The sequence below is a fragment of the Hylobates moloch genome, unplaced genomic scaffold (genome assembly GCF_009828535.3).
Source record: "Hylobates moloch isolate HMO894 unplaced genomic scaffold, HMol_V3 SCAFFOLD_14, whole genome shotgun sequence".
Classification (NCBI taxonomy): domain Eukaryota; kingdom Metazoa; phylum Chordata; class Mammalia; order Primates; family Hylobatidae; genus Hylobates; species Hylobates moloch.
Genome location: NW_026652289.1, coordinates 65756325 through 65777132, shown reverse-complemented (window position 1 = coordinate 65777132; position 20808 = coordinate 65756325). Strand labels below are relative to the sequence as shown.

At 43.0% G+C, this 20808-nt stretch overlaps 1 protein-coding gene across 3 annotated transcripts; it reads right to left on the bottom strand.

The window, feature by feature from the left end:
• Positions 1-4251: 4251 nt before the first annotated feature.
• RPS27L (ribosomal protein S27 like) lies at positions 4252-13478 on the bottom strand. 3 transcript variants are annotated; one of them, XM_032174476.2, is made up of 4 exons: positions 13361-13459; positions 12377-12485; positions 11586-11696; positions 4252-10035 (listed from the first exon to the last, which is right to left on the bottom strand). In XM_032174476.2, the coding sequence occupies exons 1-4, from the start codon at positions 13364-13366 to the stop codon at positions 10007-10009; spliced, it is 255 nt and encodes an 84-aa protein (XP_032030367.1). In that variant the 5' UTR covers positions 13367-13459; the 3' UTR covers positions 4252-10006. The 3 variants fall into 3 exon arrangements, with proteins under 3 accessions (XP_032030367.1, XP_058283107.1, XP_032030366.1); XM_058427124.1 differs by lacking the exon at positions 13361-13459 and adding an exon at positions 12748-13195 and having other exon boundaries at positions 9533-10035; XM_032174475.2 differs by lacking the exon at positions 4252-10035 and having other exon boundaries at positions 10961-11696; positions 13361-13478.
• Between the last annotated feature and the right edge of the window lie 7330 nt (positions 13479-20808).

Below are 20808 nucleotides of genomic sequence, written 5' to 3'. Positions count from 1 at the left end.
TTTTGTACTCTCTCCTTTCAATCTAAGTTAACAGTGGTTCTGCCAATATAATATTTTCTTTCTCTAATTTTTGAATTTTTTTTAGCAACGCTATTAACTGACAATATAATATTTTAAAATGTTAAGAGTATCCTGTGAATTTTATTGGAGTTTCTGCTAGTAGACAAAAGCCACCCCAAAGTCCCTTCAGAATAGCCCCTCTCTAACCTGGGGCTTGTCTCTGCCAAGATAATGGGAAGAACTACTTACGCTAATAATCTAATGAACTCTATTGTTTAAATAGTTCTCTGAAGCACTATGTTGGTTCATTTTGAAGTCTTGAGAAATGATTGTATAGTCATGCCCTCAATATCATCTTTAGACTATGTTTTCCTGGAAGTGCCCTCAGTTATTATCTTTGCCTTGAAGCCATTTCTTAATTTTGGCATCATTTGCCATCTGAAGAGTCTGGGAATTTTTTAAACCATCAATTATTAATTCTTTACCAATAGTTCTTCCATTAGCTTATCTTTCTCTTGCATGTTAGTATAAGCAACAAGAATTAAGGAAGCACATTCAACACTGTGTATGGCTCTCTGCTCCTTCTCTTGCCCTGTGACATCCGGGCTCCCCCTTCTCTTTCCGCCATGGTTGTAAGCTTCCTGAGGCCCTCACCAGAAGTACATGCCAGCACCATGCTTCCCGTACAGCCTGCAGAACCGTGAGTCAAATAAACCTCTTTTTATAAGTTACCCAGCCTCAAAACAAAAAACAAAAAAAACACTGTATATGGAAATCCCATCAGCTAGTCACCCAATTCATTAGGCACATTTTCTATTTTCTGAGTTACTCCTGGTGACAGTGTTGCTAAATTTTCTGTCAGTACTAAACAAGAATCCCCTCCTCTAATTGTCAATAAGATTTCTCTTACTTTCCTTAAGACTACACCTGCAGCCTCTTCAAAGGCCATACTTCTCAACAATTTCTTCAAGGCTCTTCAGGTTTTCATTAACACTCTCCTCAAAGTCCTTCCAACTTCCATCCGCTGCTCTGTTCCAAATGCATACACACATAAACACACACACACATATATATAATTCAGATATAATTCACAGTCCATATGCCATAAAATTCTTTAACGTGTACAATTCAGTGGTTTTTAGTATAGTCACAAGATTATGTACCCATTACCACTATCCAATTCATTTTCACCCCAAGAAGAAACCTCATACCCATTAGCATTTGCTCCCCATTCCTCTGTCCTTCCAGCCCCTGGTAACCAGCAATCTACTTTCTATCTCTTTGGATTTGCCTGTTACGGATGTTTCATATAAATGGAATCACACCATATCTGGCCTTCTGTGTCTTGAGCTTTTTCCTGTAGTATAATGTGTATTAGTTATCTATTACTGCATAACAAATTACCCCAAAGCTTATTGTCTCACAGTTTCTGTGTTTCAGAAATTTGGGGGCAGCTTTGCTGGGTGTTTCTAGCTCAGGGTCTCATGAGTTTGTAGACAAGATGTCAGCAGAGGCTTCAGGCATCTGAGGGAAGGCTTGACTGGGGCCGGATAATCTGATTCCAAAATGATTCACCCACGTGGCCATGGACAAGAGGGCATTGTGGCCTGCTGGCTTTGGGCAAGAGTTTTCAGTTTTCTCACCACATGGCCCTCTCCATAGGTCTGCTTGTCTGTGCTATGGCTTCCCTTTAGAGCAGGGGCTTGAAGAAACAGGGAAACACCTCAATGTCTTTTATAATTCAGCCTTGGAAGCTATATGCCATCACTTATGCCAAATTCTGTTGGTTACAGAAACCAACCCTGATGTGGTGTGGGAGAGGACTGTACAAGGAGTGGATACCAGAAGGTGGGGATCACTGGGAGCCATTTTGGAGGCTGCAGTGTTAACGTATTGGGGAATTTTGTTCTAACAGCCACAGATCATGTGTACTAGAGATTACCAGTGTGCCACTGAACTCAGGAAAATTCAAAAAGAAATCAAAGTTTTTATAGACTCTAATAAAAGAAGGGCTTTTCTCTAACTCTGAGCCCTAAATCTGTTTCTTCACTTAACACTTTATACAAGTAAATAGGTGGATATCTCTGAGTGGTTGAAGTAGAAAGAGAGCAGCTCTCTAAAACAGATCCATTTCATCTCCTTATTTCTTTCTGACTTCTGATCTCTAGGTCCTGTATTCATGTTTGTCAAATTTTCAATCCGTGCCCTTAGATAAACATCAAAATGTCATGCCTTTCTTTAATGTTATTTTAATGTTATTTTAACATTAAATATTTAATGTTTCTTTAATGTTAGTGTTTTATGTTATTTGGAATTTATTTATTTTTTAGAAACAGGATCTTGCTCTGGCACCCAGGCTAGAGTGGAGTGACATGATCATAACTCACTGTAACCTGGGCTCAAGTGATGTGCCCACCTCGGCCTTCCAAAGTGCTGGGATTACAGGCATGAACCACCATGCCTGGGCCCCCATTTGGAATTTTCTTTTATATTTATTTATTTATTTACTTATTTAGAGATAAGGTCTCACTCTGTCACCCAGGCTGGAGTGCAGTGGTACAATCATGGCTCACTGCAGCCTTGACCTTCCAGGCTCAGGTGATCTTCCCACCTCAGCTTCCTGAGTAGCTAGAAATGCAGGCGCACTCCACTATGCCTGGATAATTTTTTGTAGAGTAGGGGTTTCACAATGTTGTCCAGACTGATCTCGAACTCCTGGACTCAAGCAATCCTCCTGCCTCAGCCTCTCAAAGTGCTTGGGATTACAGGCATGAGCTACCGTGCCCGGCCACCAGTTCTTTGATGGCCACGATTTCCTCTCATTCCATTGTGCATGCAACTTTGCAATGTGATTTTGCTGCTTTTTCCATCCAAAGGTGGAGCTCTTTCTCCACTCTCTTAAATCTGGTCTTGCTTTATGATTTGCTTTTTGACCCATTGAATGTGGTGGAAATAATGTTGCACAAGTCCCACTGCATAGGCTTTAAGTGGCTTTCAAGCTTTTGTCTGCCACCCTCTAAGAACACTATCCCAAGATTTCCATGTAAAGAAGCCAGACTAGCTTACTGGAGGATGGGGGGCCACATGGAGGGGAACAGAGATGCCCCAGCTGACAGCTAGCACCAGCTGCCAGACCTATGATTTGAGCCTCCAGGTGAAGGTGGCTGTGTAAGTGAACCTAGGTGAGACCAACAGAGTAAGCGGCCAACTCATATAATCATGAGAAATAGTAATAAGTCAACATTTTAAGCTATTAGATTTGGGGGTGACTTGTTTTGTAGCAAAAGTTAATATATCTATGCTCCAGTGTGGTGGTAAGGTGGGTAAACAACTTTAGGGAAAAAATGGAACATCGAAGTACTTGATGTTGAATAGACATGACTGCTTTCCACTTAAAAAAAAACACACAAACTATTTTTTTTTTTAAGACGGAGTTTCGCTCTTGTTGCCCAGGCTGGAGTGCAATGGCGCGTTCTCGGTTCACTGCAACCTCCACCTCCCAGGTTCAAGCAATTCTCCTGCTTCAGTCTCCTGAGTAGCTGGGACTATGGGCACATACCACCACGCCTGGCTAATTTTTGTATTTTTAGTAGAGACGGGGTTTCATCGTATTGGTCAGGCTGGTCTGACCTCAGTTGATCCACCCGCCTTGACCTCCCAAAGTGCTGAGATTACAGACGTGAGCCACCACGCCCGGCCCACACAAACTATTAACAGAGCACTTACTGTGGGAAAGGCATTTTGCTAAGCTCTTTGTATATGCTATCTCATTATACCTTCAACATAACTCTATTAAGTAGAAATATTATTATTTTTTTCCAAGGTCACAAACCACTAACTAGCACTTGTTTCAAACCCACACATATCTGACTCTAAAGCCTGTTTTAACCATTATCGTGACTTCCCATAAAAAGCATCTCTAGGCCAACGCAGTAGCTCACACCTGTATTCCCAACACACTGGGAGGCTGAGGTGGGCGGATCACTTGAGCCCAGAAGTTTGAGACCAGCCTGGGCAACATGGTGAAACCCTGTCTCTATAAAAAATACAAAAGTAAACCAGGTGTGCTGGCATGGGCCTGTAGTCCTAGCTACTTGGGAGAACAAGGCGGGAGGATCACTTGAGCCCAGGAGGCAGAGGTTGCAGAGAGGCGAGATCACACTGCTGCACTCTCTAGCCTGGGCAACAAAGCAAGACTCTGTCTAAAAAAAAAAAAAAGCCATCTCTAAAAATTTACCAATCCAATAAAAGTCATATTTAATGGCATGCAATTTTATTGATGCAGTCTTCAGTTTAAAAGTCTGTCACATAAAAATGAATAAAAATAAGTATGTGTTGGTATTTTAATTAGTTGGCTACAAATAAAGAAAAAACAACTTCAAATTAATACAAAGACAAGATAAAGATAACATAGAGTCATAATCTTACACACCCCCTCTGTTCTAAATACATAGCATGATATATAAAATGTGTAATGAGAAAATTAAAAAGACTTTCATAGACACAAAACACTGAGCAGGGCTGAAGCTGAGGGTCTGCCGGGCTCTGTCTGGTTCAAAAGGCTGTGGCAGCTCCAATTTCTGTTCCTATAGAATAACTGAAACTAACACTGCTTCCCTAAGATTTAAAATGAAAGCTTATTAACTAAATTAGGACTATTCTGCCTAAATTCTTTGAAAGGTGAAGTTTTGCTAGGCATGAAAGTGAGAGTAGCCCTAGGAGTGTAGGGGGGAAGCGAGCCAGAATCAGTAGGACACAAATCAACGGAGAAAATTTGCAATTCTGGCATCTCCTTTGAAACAAAAATTCAAAGCCTATGTAAGTGTCGATCAATAGCAAACACCATGACCTGATGTCATCTTTTTTTTTTTTTTTTCTGAGACAGAGTCTTGCTCTGTCACCCAGGCTGGAGTGCAGTAGCACGATCTCGGCTCATGCAAGCTCAGCCTCCCGGGTTCAAGCAATTCTCCTGCCTCAGCCTCCCGAGTAGCTGGGACTACAGGCGCCCGCCACCATGCCCAGCTAATTTTTGTATTTTTAGTAGAGACGGGGTTTCATCATGTTGGCCAGGATGGTCTCAATCTCGACCTCGTGATCCGCCTGCCTGAGCCTCCTAAAGTGTTGGGATTACAGGCGTGAGCCACCGTGCCCGGCCCCTGATGTCATTTTCTATGCCTATAGTTGTGAAAAAGTAGCTGTAAAATCCTAAAAGAATACAAGGTCATTATTCTATAAAGTTATCCTTTTCTTTGTAAAATGCAATAATGTACTCTATTCCTTCCAAAGATTTAAAAGTTTTTTTCCATGGAAAATTACAAAGACATGAGAGGCTGAGGCCGGCGGATCACGAGGTCAGCAGATCGAGACCATCCTGGCTAACACGGTGAAACCCCGTCTCTACTAAAAATACTTTTAAAAAAATTAGCCCGGCACAGTGGCACACGCCTGTAGTCCCAGCTACTCTGGAGGCTGGGGCAGGAGAATGGCGCGAACCCAGGAGGCGGAGCTTGCAGTGAGCTGAGATTGCGCCACTGCACTCCAGCCTGGGCGACGGAGCAAGACTCTGTCTCAAAAAAAAAAAAAAGAAAGAAAGAAAAAGAAAAAAGAGAATTACAAAGACATAACTTAAGAATCTCAGTTTTCAAATATGGGGTAGAATTTTACAACTTTATATTTTGTGGTAGCAGAATAATGGCCCTCTAAAGATTCCCACACCCTAATCCCCAGAACCTACGAATATGTTACCTTACACAGCAAAACGGATTTTGCAGACGTAATTAAGAATACTTTATTTGGCCGGGTGCAGTGGCTCACACCTGTAATGCCAGCACTTTGGAAGGCTGGGGTGGGCGGACGGCCTGAGGTAAGGAGTTCAAGACCAGCCTGGGCAACACGGCGAAACCCCATCTCTACAAAAAATACAAAAAATCAGCGGGGTGTGGTGGCACGTGCCTGTAGTCCCAGCTTCTCGGGAGGCTGAGGCCAGAGGGTCACTTGAGCCCGGGAGGCGGAGGTTGCAGTGAGCTGAGATCACGCCACTGCACTCCGCCTAGGGAACAGAGCAAGACTCCATCTCAAAAATAAATAAATAAAAAGTGAAAACACTCTAAATGTCTATCAACTGATGAATGGATAAACATTGTATATTACACAGAATATTATCAAAAAAATGAATGAAATATTGATTGATACATGCAACAGCATAGATAGCCCTTGAAAACATTATGCTAAGTGAAACATACAGAAGCTACGTACCATATGATTCCATTTATATGAAATAGCATTATATGAAATATTGAGAAGAAGCAAATCCATGGAGACAAAAGTAGCTTAGTGGCTGCCAATGGCTGAGAGGAGGGAAGAATAGGGAGTGAATGCTGTTAGGTATGAAGTTTCTTTCTAAGGTGATGAAAATGGTCTGGGATTAGACAGTAGTAATGGTTGTACAACCTTGTAAATATAGTAAAAACTACTGACTTTTACATCACAAAAGGTTGGATTTTATAGTATCTGAATCATATCTCCAGAAAAATAAAACAAAAAGGAATTAGAGCTTTATCAGATGACTTACAGGAACAACCAGACACAAACCATTTGTCATCTCATCAGGCCAGAAGCCAAGAATTTCATTTTATTTTTAGCTTATTTTTTTTTTTCTTGAGCTGGTGTCTTGCTCTGTCACCCAGGCTGGAGTGCAGAGGCGGGATCTTGGCTCATTGCAAGCTCCGCCTCCCGGGTTCACGCCATTCTCCTGCCTCAGCCTCCCGAGTAGCTGGGACTACAGGCGCCCACCACCATGCCCGGCTAATTTTTTGTATTTTTAGTAGAGACGGAGTTACACCGTGTTAGCCAGGGTGGTCTCAATCTCCTGACCTCGTGATCCACCCGCCTCGGCCTCCCAAAGTGCTGGGATTATAGGCGTGAGCCACTGCGCCCGGCCTATTTTTAGCTATCTTTATGTAACTGGTTTTTCCATTTATGGAAGGCTTCCCCTAAAAATACATTTATATTAAGTTTATGGAAAGTTTCCTTTACAAATATATTTACATTAAAATCTGAAGTTAATATAAAAATATTTAAAACATTCAGTATATAATAATGTATGTGGCTGACCCTGAAGTTTGGGAAAGTCCTGGTGTCCTATTCAGCACTTTTCAAAACCAGTAATACCATCTAGATTAATAATAAAGTAAAACTTAATACACCATTCGTTTCCCAATGCCATGTAAATCCTTAGATGTGTTCTTTGAGACACAGCTTCCCTCTGTCACCCAGGCTGAATTGCAGTGGTGCGATTTTGGCTCACTGCAACCTCTGCCTCTTGGTTTCAAGCAATTCTCGTGCCTCAGCCTCCCAAGTAGCTGGGACTACAGGTGTGCGCCACCATGCCCAGCTAATTTTTGTATGTTTAGTAGAGACGGGGTTTCGCCGTGTTGGCCAGGCTGGTCTCAAACTCCTGACTGCAAGTGATCTGCCAGGCTCAGCCTCCCAAACTGCTGGGATTACAGGCGTGAGCCACCGTGCCCAGCCCTTAGATGTGGTCTTTAAAGTATAATCCTTTTTTAAAAAATACTTCCAAGGGAATTTTCATGGGTTTGTTAGAGTATTCCTCATCATAGGTTTGATTCCTTCTCATCAAAAGCTGTCATCCCCACTGCCTCTCCATATAGCCAAGTATCCTAAACTGTGCAAGCTGAAGTGCCTTGGAGTACCTCAGGAAAAACGCTGACACTGACACATCTTTTGTATAAACTACTAGTTCCAGGTAGTTCAGTTTCAATATGATATGGCACTACATTCCCTTTGATGGCATCCTATCCTTGTGAAGCTGGGTTTGGAGCCACTGCTATGACAAAAAGCACCATGCAGAAATCAATGTGGAAGAAATAAGGACAATGGTGACCAATCTGATTTCAATTCTGAGAAATTGTACGGAGCCCAAAAGGCACACACATTCCATTAGTAACTGTGATGATTTAAGGATGAGATAAAAATTATCACATCAGGCTAGGCACAGTGGCTCACACCTGTAATCCCAGCACTTTGGTAGGCCAAGGCAGATCACCTGAGGCCAGGAGTTCATTACAGCCTGGGCAACATAGCCAGAGCCCCATCTCTACAAAAAAATTAGGTGGGCGTGGTGGCACATGCCTGAAGCCTCCGCTACTCAGGAGGCAGAGGTGGGAGGCTTACTTGAGCCCAAGAGTTGGAGGTCACAATGAGCTATGACCCTCCAACCTGGGCAACAGAGCCAAGACACTGTCTCTATTTTTTAAAAAATCACCACATCACGCTCTTGTGTATAGTTTTTTTCAAATGGCTACTAGAGTTGTTAGAACATAAGTTAATAAATCTAACTATCAGGTATTTCTTTTGGCCAAGGAATGGCCTGAAAAAAATTAGAGATTCTAATGATGTCAGAAACTAAAAGTCTGAGAATCTCTGGGTCATCTACATACATATATATAGAGAGAGAGAGAGAGACGGAGTTTCGTGCTTGTTGCCCAGGCTAGAGTGCAATGGCACGATCTCGGGTCACCGCAACCTCCACCTCCCAGGTTCAAGTGAATTCTCTTGCCTCAGCCTCCCAAGTTAGCTGAGATTACAGGCATGCACTACCACGCCCAGCTAATTTTGTATTTTTAGTAGAGACGGGGTTTTTCCATATTGGTCAGGCTGGTCTTGAACTCCTGATCTCAGGTGATCCACCTGCCTCAGGCTCCCAAAGTCCTGGGATTACAGGTGTGAGCCACTGCGCCCGGCCTTCCTCATACAACTATATACACCCCAAACTTGCCATCATTCTTTAGTTGTTGTGCAACAGTTCTCTGATTTAAGCAGTATGTAAGCGGATCAGTTGCTCACATTAGAGTCCCACCTGTTGATAGGAAATGCCTGTTCTAATTCCTGCCATAAGGTAACAAATCAAATAGAAGCAGAGTAGAAACTGGACTATCTTCCTAGTCCAATGAGGAGTTGCATAGTGAGCGGATACACTCCCCGTCTCAGCTCCCCAGGATTACTTCATAAACTATGAAAATGACCATGAGGCAGGCACCAGAACCACTCAACACACATCCGTAGTCAGGAGTGCTCACCTGTCTAGGCCAGAGAATTCAACACCATCTACTATCGCCAACCAGGACTTCTGCGGGTAAATCATGCCACTTCTGATTTCTCCTCAAATTCTCTACCCTAAAAAGGAGCTTCCAATAAGTAACTCAGACCCCAGCTAGCAGTTACTGTCCTAAATTATATAGTAGTATAGCAAGGCCACATAAATCCAAGGCATTACACTGTGATGGTTACTGTGTTAAATATGTATTTTTTTGAAACTATTCTTTTTCATTATAGTTTAAGTTCCGGGGTACACGTGCAGGATGTGCAAAATATGTACTTCTTTAAGATGTTTCCACAGGTACAACAACAGAACTACATTTAGAATTCACAAATAATAGACTTTACATTTGTAATCCTTTAATTCCATTCATAGCAATTTGGAAAAGGAATGAAAATAAAATATTTAGGGTTTCTACTCTTGAAAATGAGACACGAATTAACGGGGCATGGTGGTGTGTGCCTATAATCCCAGCTACTTGGGAGGACGAGGCAACAGAATCGCTTGAACCTGGGAGGCGGAGGTTGCAGTGAGCTGAGATCGCACCACTGCACTCCAGCTTGAGTGACAGAGCAGGACTCTCTCTCTCTCAAAAAAAAGACACAAACCAATCAAAATAAATTTTAAAATGTTTAAACCAAATTCATATACACTGTATATATAAATGTATGGCATACTCAAATATATTTTAAAAAGAAAAAAGAAAAAGAGGGGATTTGCCCATAATCAAAACTTTATTGAAAAACTGGCACCAAAATAGGAGATTACTGTTGTATACCTTACAAAACCAAATGTAATTACATTATCTTGGTAAATTAATTAGAATTATGGAATTTATGATAAGGCTTTCTGTGAGATAACACAAAATTCAGGAAGCTGTTTGAATCATTAGTGTTGCTTTCTTCTAAATGAACACCCTGCAAAAGAATCATGAGAGTATATTAAACAAGTGCATTCTAACTTTGCTATAATTTTAATGACAAAAAGTACTTTTCAGTAAAATACTGAAGTTTTAAGAATATTGGATTAATACTCATATACAGATTATTTATCCTTTTATACCAGAAATTTGCTATAATACATCTATCATATCTGAGTTTACTCTGGTATGACTATAAGTGTCACTCCTATTTCACAAATGCTATAATGAAGTCTACTTAAGACCATAAGCCTGAATTCAACAGTGAAGACTGTTTCAAGCAAGCTGTCAGAAGATATACTCTTAATTTTTAGGAACTATTCTGAATACTTTTCTCAAGAAAATAATTTTGATTAGAGGCATTTTCAGACCTATTAGGAAAACTCTAGAACAGACAGACCCATTAAACCATCTGTCAGCATATGGGCACTAAATTCCAAAATCATGACATGACATACTTTGTTTCAAAAATCTCACAAGTATACTTAGCAATATTACTTAGCAATATTACTCTTAAAATATCATGTGCTGACTCCATATTTAGATCTCACCAGGTCACACCAAATAGATCTCGGATTTGCTGCCAATCCACTTAACTCTTCCAGTGACAGCATGGAACTTACAGCTCCCCAAAATATCACAAGCAAATTTATAACATCATTATGGAATTGTAAATGTACAAGTATTACTATGGAAACTATATATATAATTTTTTTTCTTATTGCACTAAAGTGAAAGAGGAATTAAAATTAGGTTTTTATATTAATCATTGCAGTTGCTCATAAAAATAAAACCTCTGGCATTTTAACTTATATATTAGCTATCTGTTGCTTAGCTGGCAATGATTAAAAAAAACTATTATATGTACTAAATACATAAGGAACAAAATTTTGTAAGAGAAATTTTTAAATTCTATATGGTTTTAAAAATCTATATGTCCTGGCCGGCAAAGTGGCTCATGCCTGTAATCCCAGCACTTTGGGAGGCCGAGGCGGGCGGACCATGAGGTCAGGAGATCAAGACCATCCTGGCTAACACAGTGAAACCCCGTCTCTACTAAAAATACAAAAAATTAGCCAGGCATGGTGGCACACGCCTGTGGTCCCAGCTACTCGGGAGGCTGAGGCAAGAGAATCACTTGAACTGGGGAGGCAGAAGTTGCAGTGAGCCGAGATGGCGCCACTGCACTCCAGCCTGGGCGACAGAGCAAGACTCCTAATAAATATAAATAAATAAATAAATAAATAATAAATCCGTATGTCCTATAACATGTAGTTATTCTTTTGCTTCTATTCTGATTTAATTGATTCCAAGTTCAGCAAACTAAGTGAATAAATGTGTTCTAAACTAAGAAAAATAAGTCAATGGAGTTCACTGCAAGGTCAAGAGTATAAATATAACCATTTGAACAGGGCATTCTTTACTGAAAGCACACAATGAAAGATAAGTTATTTTGGTAATCATTAAGATTTCTTTAAACTTTTCAGTGAAGATAGAGACATTTATAATCAATCTCATCACTGGGTTGGAGAATGCCAAATGATATACCTTCTGTGAGTCTGGCCTTTCCTCCTGTAGGCTGGCACAACACTGTTGAACAACCCACACAAAGAACCACTGTCTGAGCATGGCTGAAAACCGTGGTGATCTTGTAGCAACCTAAAAAAAAAAGGCAATGTTAAAAGTGAAAAGCAGAGGAAAACAGCACCTGCTCGACATTTCTGGTAATATGTAAAAAAAAATTAGTAACTTTAGTGCTATGAAACAGCAAGCCACATGTGTAACATAAACTTTTCTAGCAGCAACACAAAATGTTTTAAAAATAGGTAAAATCAATAATATATTTCATTAAACTTAATATTTCCAAAATATCATTTCAACATGTAATCAATGTATTTTTTTTCTGTGCTACATCGTCAAAATCCAGTGAGTATTTTACATTTAAAGAACATCTCTATTTTGACTATCCACATTTTGATTATCCACAAGTGCTCAGTAGCCACATTCAGCTAATGGCCATTGTATTGGGCAGCACAGCTTTAGACTGAAGAATCAACAGACTTTTCTTTGTATCATGAAATAGAAAACTCATCATCTGAAGAGCTTAAAGACTTGCTAAGTCAAATAGCATATCTCCTTTGAATGCCCGTTTTCACTTACCCCGAAATGTTCCCACAATGGTTTCAGTACATTTATTATGAAAACGTCCCTGACATTTCCAATTCTGTAATCCCACTTCTACTCAACAGAGGGTTCTAATGTATCTTAACTATACACACCACACTAGCAATCCCTACAGAAATTTTCCTTAGTAAAGGAATGAAGATTTCAAATTTTACCTGGACATTTTACATCCATAAAGTAAGAATTTGGACTTTGTACTAGGCGTTTCTTTTTATGTTTTTTCTTTTCCTCTTCCAAGGACGGATGTAGTAAATCTCTAGCCAACTGAACAAAGAAGCATATTATTATTAGTTTTAAACCACAATGCTGGCACATTTAACCATACGTGAAATACACATGCAAAAACAGGAATAACGGTCATCCTCGGCAGAAGCAACACGTCAGATAGTAAAGTTATTTTTCGAAACCTGTTAATAACTTTCATCAATACTTTTCATAATACTTGTGTTCTCCAAGTCCCTAGAAAAGGGCTTTCGGACGATCAGGAAACATATGGTAAGGCAAACTCTGTCCTTCTTTACTCAACTGCGTAATGAACTGTCTTCAATGAAAACTGCGCGAAGTCGAGGTGCTAAGTAAAGAAAGTGACCCCGACTGTGGACTCGCTTAGAGTAGAAACTGCTGAAGTCGACCAGAGAACGCCAGCGCCTGGGTGACTTTCGCTCCTGTGGCTCAACAGCTGATCTGACAGGAATTCTTGCTGAGCGACCGTCCTTGACGGAATTAATATATAAGGCAACAACGAGGACAGTTTTTAAAAAAGGAAAACAAGTAGGAAATCGCTTCCGAAAGAAGGCAGAGGGGGCGAGAAACACCAAACACTGGGAAAGCAAAAAGACCCAAAGATCACAGCCTCAGGGGCACCCTCAAAAACCCAGACCGCTCATAAGCTACACAGAGAGCTGTTCCCCTCCCAGCCACCGCCTCTGAATTGCAGCCCACGCCCCTGCAGGGCCAGCCGCGCCGCGCTGACCGGGCAAGTCACTACATGCCCGCCACGCGCGAAGACGCTGCGCAACGGGAGCCGCCTCGCCACTCTCGGACACTACCGGCCCGAGAGGCAGCCGGACTCATCCGTCCCATATGACCCTCGGTAAAGAAGCCCAAAACAAACCCGGGGCCCGATGTAAACAACTCACAGGCATGTTGATCTTCTCGCAAGCTCAGCCCTACCAGACCTCTCAGCCCACACAGCTAGCAAGCTACAAGCGATCTGCGCTCGGCATCAACTTCCGGGATAGAAGCGGCTGGGAGGAGCGGCGGGGAGGGGCTTGTCCGCTCTAGGCCCGCCTCTCGGTGGTAGGGGGACGCTCCAGCCGGGTCCTTGGGTCCAGGGCGCAGGGAAGACCCGGGGATGGCGCGCGTTCCAGGGTGCTAAGTCCCGTGGGTCTAACGGGCTTGTTGGCGAGGGCCGCGGGCTCTGCAGTGCCTGAGGCCAGAATCTGGCTGGGGAGCGGCCTCGGGCTTAGGCTATGGCGAGGGAGCGCCCGCGGCCACCCTGGCCGGCGCCACCCCGAAACCCGGCGGGCCGCTCAGCCCCGGCCCCGGCCCCCTGGCCCGGCCGCTCTCGGTTAGCTCTGGGGGTGGGCACACGGGGCAATGCCACTATTCTCTTCTTTTGTGTATTAAAAAATACAGTATTATTAACCATTAATACGTGCCAGAGAGATTATGAAAGAGGCTCGTATCCTTTTGGCTTCCCTTTTCAAGGCGCAGATTTCGAAGTTTTCTGCGGGGTATGACTGTACCTTAGGTTTGCTTTGTTCTGAAAAAAAGTTTTTAAAACAGCACGGATTCGCTGCTGTGCTTCGTTCACTAAGAGACCCCACCCCTTCCGAGGATTACACGTACTTTGCAGAGTGGACAACTAGGGGGCTGAGAAAGGCGAATGTCACCGATGACCGAACATGAGTCTTTATCATTATTATTATTTGAGACGAGGTCTCGCTCTTTTGCCCAGGCTGGAATGCAATGGTGCCATCACAGCTCACTGCAGCCTCGACCTCCTGGGCTCAAACGATTCTCCGGCCTCAGCCTCACAAGTAGCTGGGACCACAGGAACACGCCACAATTCTTTTTTTTTTCCCTTGGAGACAGTGTCCTGCTATATTGCCCAGGCTGGTCTCCAACTCCTAGGCTCAAGGAGTCCTCCCACGTCAGCCTCCCAAGTAGTTGGGACCACCGGCGCGTGACAGCATGCTCTATTTTTGAGGAGGAAACTCTATGCTTGAAAGATGGGTGTCATGGGCGACCAAAAGGCAAGAAACCAGAAAGACACTTTACCAGAAAATTGGTCTAACTGGATTTTTTTTTTTTTTCTTGGCGGAGTCTTGCTCTGTCGCCCAGGCTGGAGTACAGTGGCGTGATCTTAGTTCACTGCAACCTCTGCCTTCTGGGTTCACGCGATTCTCCTGCCTTAGCCCTCCCAAGTAGCTGAGATTACAGGTGTCCACCACCATGTAATGGTAGCCAAACACCAGCTACGGGGATGGTGGAGGGTGGGGGGGAGGCGTTTCACTATGTTGGCCAGGCTGGTCTCGAACTCCTGACCTCAAGTGATCTGCCCGCCTTGGCCTCCCAAAGTGTTGGGATTACAGGCGTGAGCCACCGCATCCGGCCCTGACTTGATGTTCTTAATCACCTTATTTGTCTTTACAAAAAGGATACATGTATAATATACATTTTGGGAAATGCAGAAAAATAGAAGAAAATTTACCATCTGGAGATAAACATTTTTTACTTTTGACCTATATCCTTCCCAATATTTTTTACTCTCTTGGATATAGGTTTATTTTGGGTTTTGACTTAACCTAATTGGGATCATCTTGTGCATAATCTTTTGTAGACTTGAATTTTCCTCCCACTTACTATAAAATGAGCATTGCTCCATGTCACTACGTATTCTTTTTTTTTTTTTTTAAACAAAGTCTCACTGTGTTGCCCAGGCTGGAGTGCAGTGGCACAATCTTGGCTAACTGCAGCCTCGACCTCCTGGGCTCAAGCAATTGTCCCCCCTCAGCCTCCTGAGTAGTTGGGACTGCAGGTGCAAGCCACCACGCCTGGCTAATTTTTGTAATTTTTGTAGAGATGGGGTTTCGCCATGTTGCCCAGGCTGGAATATTCTACATGATGCTTCTTAATGGGAATATAGCATTTGTCCTGTGACTATATATATCTTCATTTCAGCCATACACTAAATTGGGCATTAGGTTTGGGTTTTTAAATATTTGATACTTAAAAATTAATAAAATATTGGTGAATATTAAATATTTAATGTGTATAAGTATATAGAATAATACAATTGTATACACAGAATAGTGGCCCCCAAAGACATCAATGTCCTAATCCTCAGAACCTTTAGTTACGTGGCAAGTGGAATAAAGGTTGCTGATTAGCTGATTTAATCTAGAAGGATTATCCTGGATTATCTGTGTAGGTCCGGTGGAATCACAAGGGTTCTTGAAAGTGGAAGAGGAAGACAGAAGAGCGAGAAAGAGATGTGGTAATGGAAGAAGGTCTGAGAGGTGCTATGTTGATGGCTTGTAGATGGAAGAGGGCCATGAGCCAAGGAATGTGGGCAGCTTCTAGAAGCTAGAAAAGGCAAGGAAATGGACTCCCTCCTGGATCCCCCAGAGAGGGACACAGCCCTGCCAACATCTCAACTTTAGCCCAGTAAGACCTGGCTCAGACTTCTGTCCAGAACTGTAAGATAATAAATTTGTCTTGTTGCCTGTCATTTCAGCACTTTGGGAGGCCAAGGCGGGCAGATCACCTGGGGTCAGGAGTTCGAGATCAGCCTGGCCAACACGGTGAAACTGCGTCTCTACTAAAAATACGAAAATTAGCCGGGCGTGGTGGCACATACCTGTAGACACCAGCTACTTGGGAGGCTGAGGCAGGGGAATTGCTTGAACCTGGGAGGCAGAGGTTGCAGTGAGCAGAGATGGCGCCAATGCACTCCAGCCTGGGCAACAGAGCGAGACTGTCTCAAAAAATAAATAAATAAATACATTTGTGTTGTTTTAAGCCATTACATTTATGGCAACTGGTTACAGCAACAATAGAAAACTAATGCAATAATGAAGATCCATGTACCCACTACCTAGCTCTGTCAAAGCTTAACATTCAATACTCCCTCCCAGCAACTTTTCATTATTAACGCTACAATAAACATTCTTATAGATACGTTTTTGTGTTTGTCCTCATTCCCTTAGGATAAATTCCTGGAGGAGGAATTGCTGAGTCAAAAGTTATGCACGTTTTAAGGTTTGTAATATAAACTGCCAAATTACCCTCCAAAAAAGGGAAACCAATTTATTTTCCAGATATAAATGTATGTGAATGTCCCTTTCTTTGCACCCTTGACAATACTGGATATTATGTTTTTCCCTATCTCAATCCAGAAGAACTATTGTTTTGAACTAATATTTTGTCATATTTCACTGTTGTTGTAATTAATATTTTCCGTATGCTCATTGGCCATTAGCATTTTTCTATTTTTGTTTTCTTGTGTTTTTGAAACAGGGCCTTGCTTTATTGCCCAGGCTGGAGTGCAGGAGTGCAGTCATGGCTCACTGCAGCATCAAACTCCCAGGCTCAAGCAATCCTCCTGCCTCTGCCTCTGCCTCTCAGAATGCCGGGATTACACTGTGACCCACTGTGCCCTGCCTAATTTTATTTTTTGATAATTTGTTTTAATCATGCAGAAGTTTTTAATGTTATTCACACACACACATACATATTTCAAATTTATTGCTTTTTTCCCTTTTGCTATTGTGTTTAGAGAGGACTTGGTCACTGTAGGATTAACTGAATATTTGCTGTTGCTTTCTTCTAATTCTCTTGTTGTGATATTTATTCTTTAACTTTTTAATTAAGTTGGAATTTATTTTGGCACTTCATGTATCATAGGTCTCAGAACAATTTCTGATTATTAGGCCTAGTTATGGCTTCAGTTCTTGTTAACTAATCCCCGGTATAGTGTCAAAACCCTCCAGCCTCTGAGACACTCACAGGCAGCCTGAGAAATTAAATTTTCCAGGTCAAGAAGACCTGGACTGTAATTACAACTCTGCCTCCTCCTCCTCCAAAGCTCAATTTCTCCTAAAATGTTTTCAGGCCCTTGCACTGATGGCAGATGGAGGGCCCTGGAGTCCCTTTACATTTGGCACCCTGCTCTCAGGGATCCTGCAGAAAGAGCTCCCACTTGGCTTTCCAAAGAACTGTAAAGCACTAGTCAAAATCCTATTTACTGCCCTGAGAACTTTCCAGCCATTCTAGCTGGCCAGGTCTAAGTAGGTGCAACTGAAACCTCCCATTTGGCACTGGCTCCCTTCACCTCAGAAGGGTGTGGGGGCCATCTCTACTCCCATCTCCCTTTACCAAATTCTTTTTTTTTTCCAAATTCTTTTTTTTTTCTTTCTTTTTAGATGGAATTCCAGGCTGGAGTGTAGTAGTCCGATCTCAGCTCACTGCAACATCTGCCTCCTGGATTCAAGTGATTCTTGTGCCTCAGCCTCCCAAGTAGCTGGGACTACAGGTGCGCACATCATGCCCAGCTAATTTTTGTATTTTTAGTAGAGACGAGGTTTCACCATGTTGGCCAGGCTGGTCTCAAACTCCTGACCTCAGGTGATCCGCCCGCTTCGGCCTCCCAAAGTGCTGGGATTACAGGTGTGAGCCACTGCGCCCAGCCTCCCTTTACCAACTTCTAGTGCCAGGAAAACACACAGGTGTTCAGACAGGCTAAGCCGGGAACCCAACCAGTGCTAAATTTCAGGCCCCAAGTGCTGCTCTAAATAAATCAGATCCCCAGCTTTCCCCCGGACTGAAGTTTTTCAATGCCTATGCCCTTTTTCCAGAAAGATGATCAAGGGTTTAGTTTAGTTTAGTTTTGATTTTAAGAAATTCAGGCCAGGCGCAGTGGCTCATGCTTATAATCCCAGCACTCTGGGAGGCCAAGGCGGATGGATGATTTGAGGTCAGGAGTTCAAGACCAGCTTGACCAACATGGTGAGACCCCGTCTTTACTAAAAATACAAAAATTAGCCAGACATTGAGGTGTGTGCCTGTAATCCCAGCTACTCAGGAGGCTGAGGTAGAAGAATCATTTGAACCCGGGAGGCGGAGGTTTCAGTGAGCTGAGATCGCGCCACTGCACTCCAGCCTGGGCAACAGAATGAGACTCCGTCTCAAAAAAAAAAAAAAAATTAGAGTTTGAGGTGGAGGTCCTAAAGATAACTTTTCTTTTTTTGAGTCAAGGTCTCACTCTGTTGCCCACATTGGAGTGCAGTGGTGTGAAACCGCTCACTGTCGCCTTCACGTCCTGGACTCAAGCAGTCTCACCTCAGCCTCCAGAGTAGCTAGGACCATAGATGTGTATCACCACACCTGACTCATTTTTTAAAAATTTTGTAGAGACGGGGTTTTGCCATGTTGCCCAGACTGAAGATAACTTTTCTTTTTCTTTTTTTTGAGATGGAGTCTCACTCCGTCGCCCAGGCTGGAGTGCAGTGACATGATCTCAGCTCACTGCAACCTCCGCCTCCCGGGTTCAAGCAATTCTCCTGCCTCAGCCTCCCCAGTAGCTGGGACTATGGGCATGTGCCACCGCGCCCAAGCTAATTTTTATATTTTTAGTAGAGACGGGGGTTTCACCATGTTGGCCAGGCTGGTCTCGAACGCCTGACCTCAGGTGGTCCACCCACCTTGGCCTCCCAAAGTGTTGGGATTACAGGTGTGAGCCACCGCGCCCGGCCTAAAGATAACTTTTCATACCCTTTCTAAGTATTTTTCTGAGACGCTCCGAGAAATCTGTGTGGTCAGGAAACTAAAGCAAGACTGCATTCTTTTTTTCTCTTCCTTCTATTGTCCACCTGTTGGCAGTTATTAAAGTGCTGTGGCTCATTCTCAACACACTCCTGAAATCAGCAGCAACTTCTGCAAGTGTGCGTCTTTCCTGCATACCAGTTCTCCAAGGACCACACCTATGGCCCCCAAAGTGCCAACTGTAGAGTTGCCATCTATCTGTTATTCATGAGGATGCCTCATGAAACTCTCTTCAGTCATCCCTTCTGAGTGGCCATCTGTGATCTGCCAAGACCCTGACACGAGGATCCCCTGTCAGGATGTGGTCCTCTTTTAGCCTAGAAGGCTTTGCAGTTGGGGTCCATCTGCTCATCAGTCATCAATCAAACCAAATCACCGCAGAAACATCCTTTGTCCCCGCCTGTGGGAACATTCAGTTTTAACAGGCTGTGGCTCCTCCTGTTCTGTGCTTGAAATGGATGTGGGAATCTTAAAGGAGACAGCCTGTAGTCCTAGCCATGTATATCCTTGCCACTTTGTGGACCAGCCACCTACAAACTTTTTGGAAATAGAGACTCTCAGGCACCGCCCCTGACCTACTGAGTCAGAATCTGCATTTTAACAATAGTGATCCTTGTGCACATCTCTGTGTGAGAAGCACTGGCCTAGATAAATCACACGGCCATTCTCTCTGGAGTCTTCCTACCTCCCCGCTGGGGCTGTCAGGAAGCCAGAACCCAGGTTTCTGCTACTCCAGGGTAACAAATCAAGGATTTTTCTCTCTATTGGAACAGGAAAGCACTCCTCTTTCACTGCTTCTCCAAGATACTCTATTCATTCCAGCAAATCTCATTCTCTCTTACCATATCTAGGAAACTTTTAAGTCAGTGATTCCAAAGTTGTTTGCTTTTTGGAATCACCAAAGGAGCAGCTGATGTCAATTAAATTAGAGTATTTAGGGGTGGAACCCAGGCGGCAGTATTTTTAAAACTCCCCAGGTGATTCCATGAACAACCAGCGTTGCACTTCTGCTATAAATTGTCTGGAGGGCTTAGAATTTGTAAAAGCAAAGCCTAGAAAGTACTATACACATCTAATGCTTAAAAGGAGAATGAGGGAAAAATACAGGGAGAAAAAAATCATTAATATTTCAAAATAGCCAAGCTTGGCAGCCAGGTGAGATCTCCCAGCACCTGTCCTGCTTGCCTTGATGATCACGTCTCTTCATTTCCCCTACCATTGCTTCCTGCAAACCTTCTCACTACCCGCCCGAGACTCCAGAGGAGAAGGTGAGCTACTGAGAGGCACGGTGTTCTCTCAGACTTCATTGTAACCCACAGTTCATAGTGTCAAGGTGTTTTATGAAGGTGCTGAGGCCAGCATAAATTTATGCAAATATCTCTCCCCTTTCTGAACTCTTAATCCCTACCTTAACCACTTGTCAATAACTACTGCTGTCTTATATGAACTTTTTAAAAAATGCTCTTATACTGCTATGCTATTTCACTTCCCATGTGTCATGCCTTCTCTTCCCCAAAAGTCCATAGGCTTTTTTTTTTTTTTTCTGAGATGGAGTCTCGCTCTTGTTGCCCAGGCTGGAGTGCAGTGGCACAATCTCGGCAACCTTCACCTCCCAATTTCAAGCAATTCTGCCTCAGCCTCCTGAGTAGCTGGGATTACAGGCGTGAGCCACTGTTTAGTAGAGAGGAGGTTTCACTATGTTGGCCAGGCTGGTCTCAAACTCCTGACCTCAGGTGATCTGCCTGCCTTGGCCTCCCAA

Coding starts and splice junctions, on each gene's coding strand:
- RPS27L (XM_032174475.2), bottom strand. Junction 11,697..12,376: donor TATGGATGTAAAATGTCCAG/GTAAAATTTGAA, acceptor TTTTTTTTTTAG/GTTGCTACAAGATCACCACG.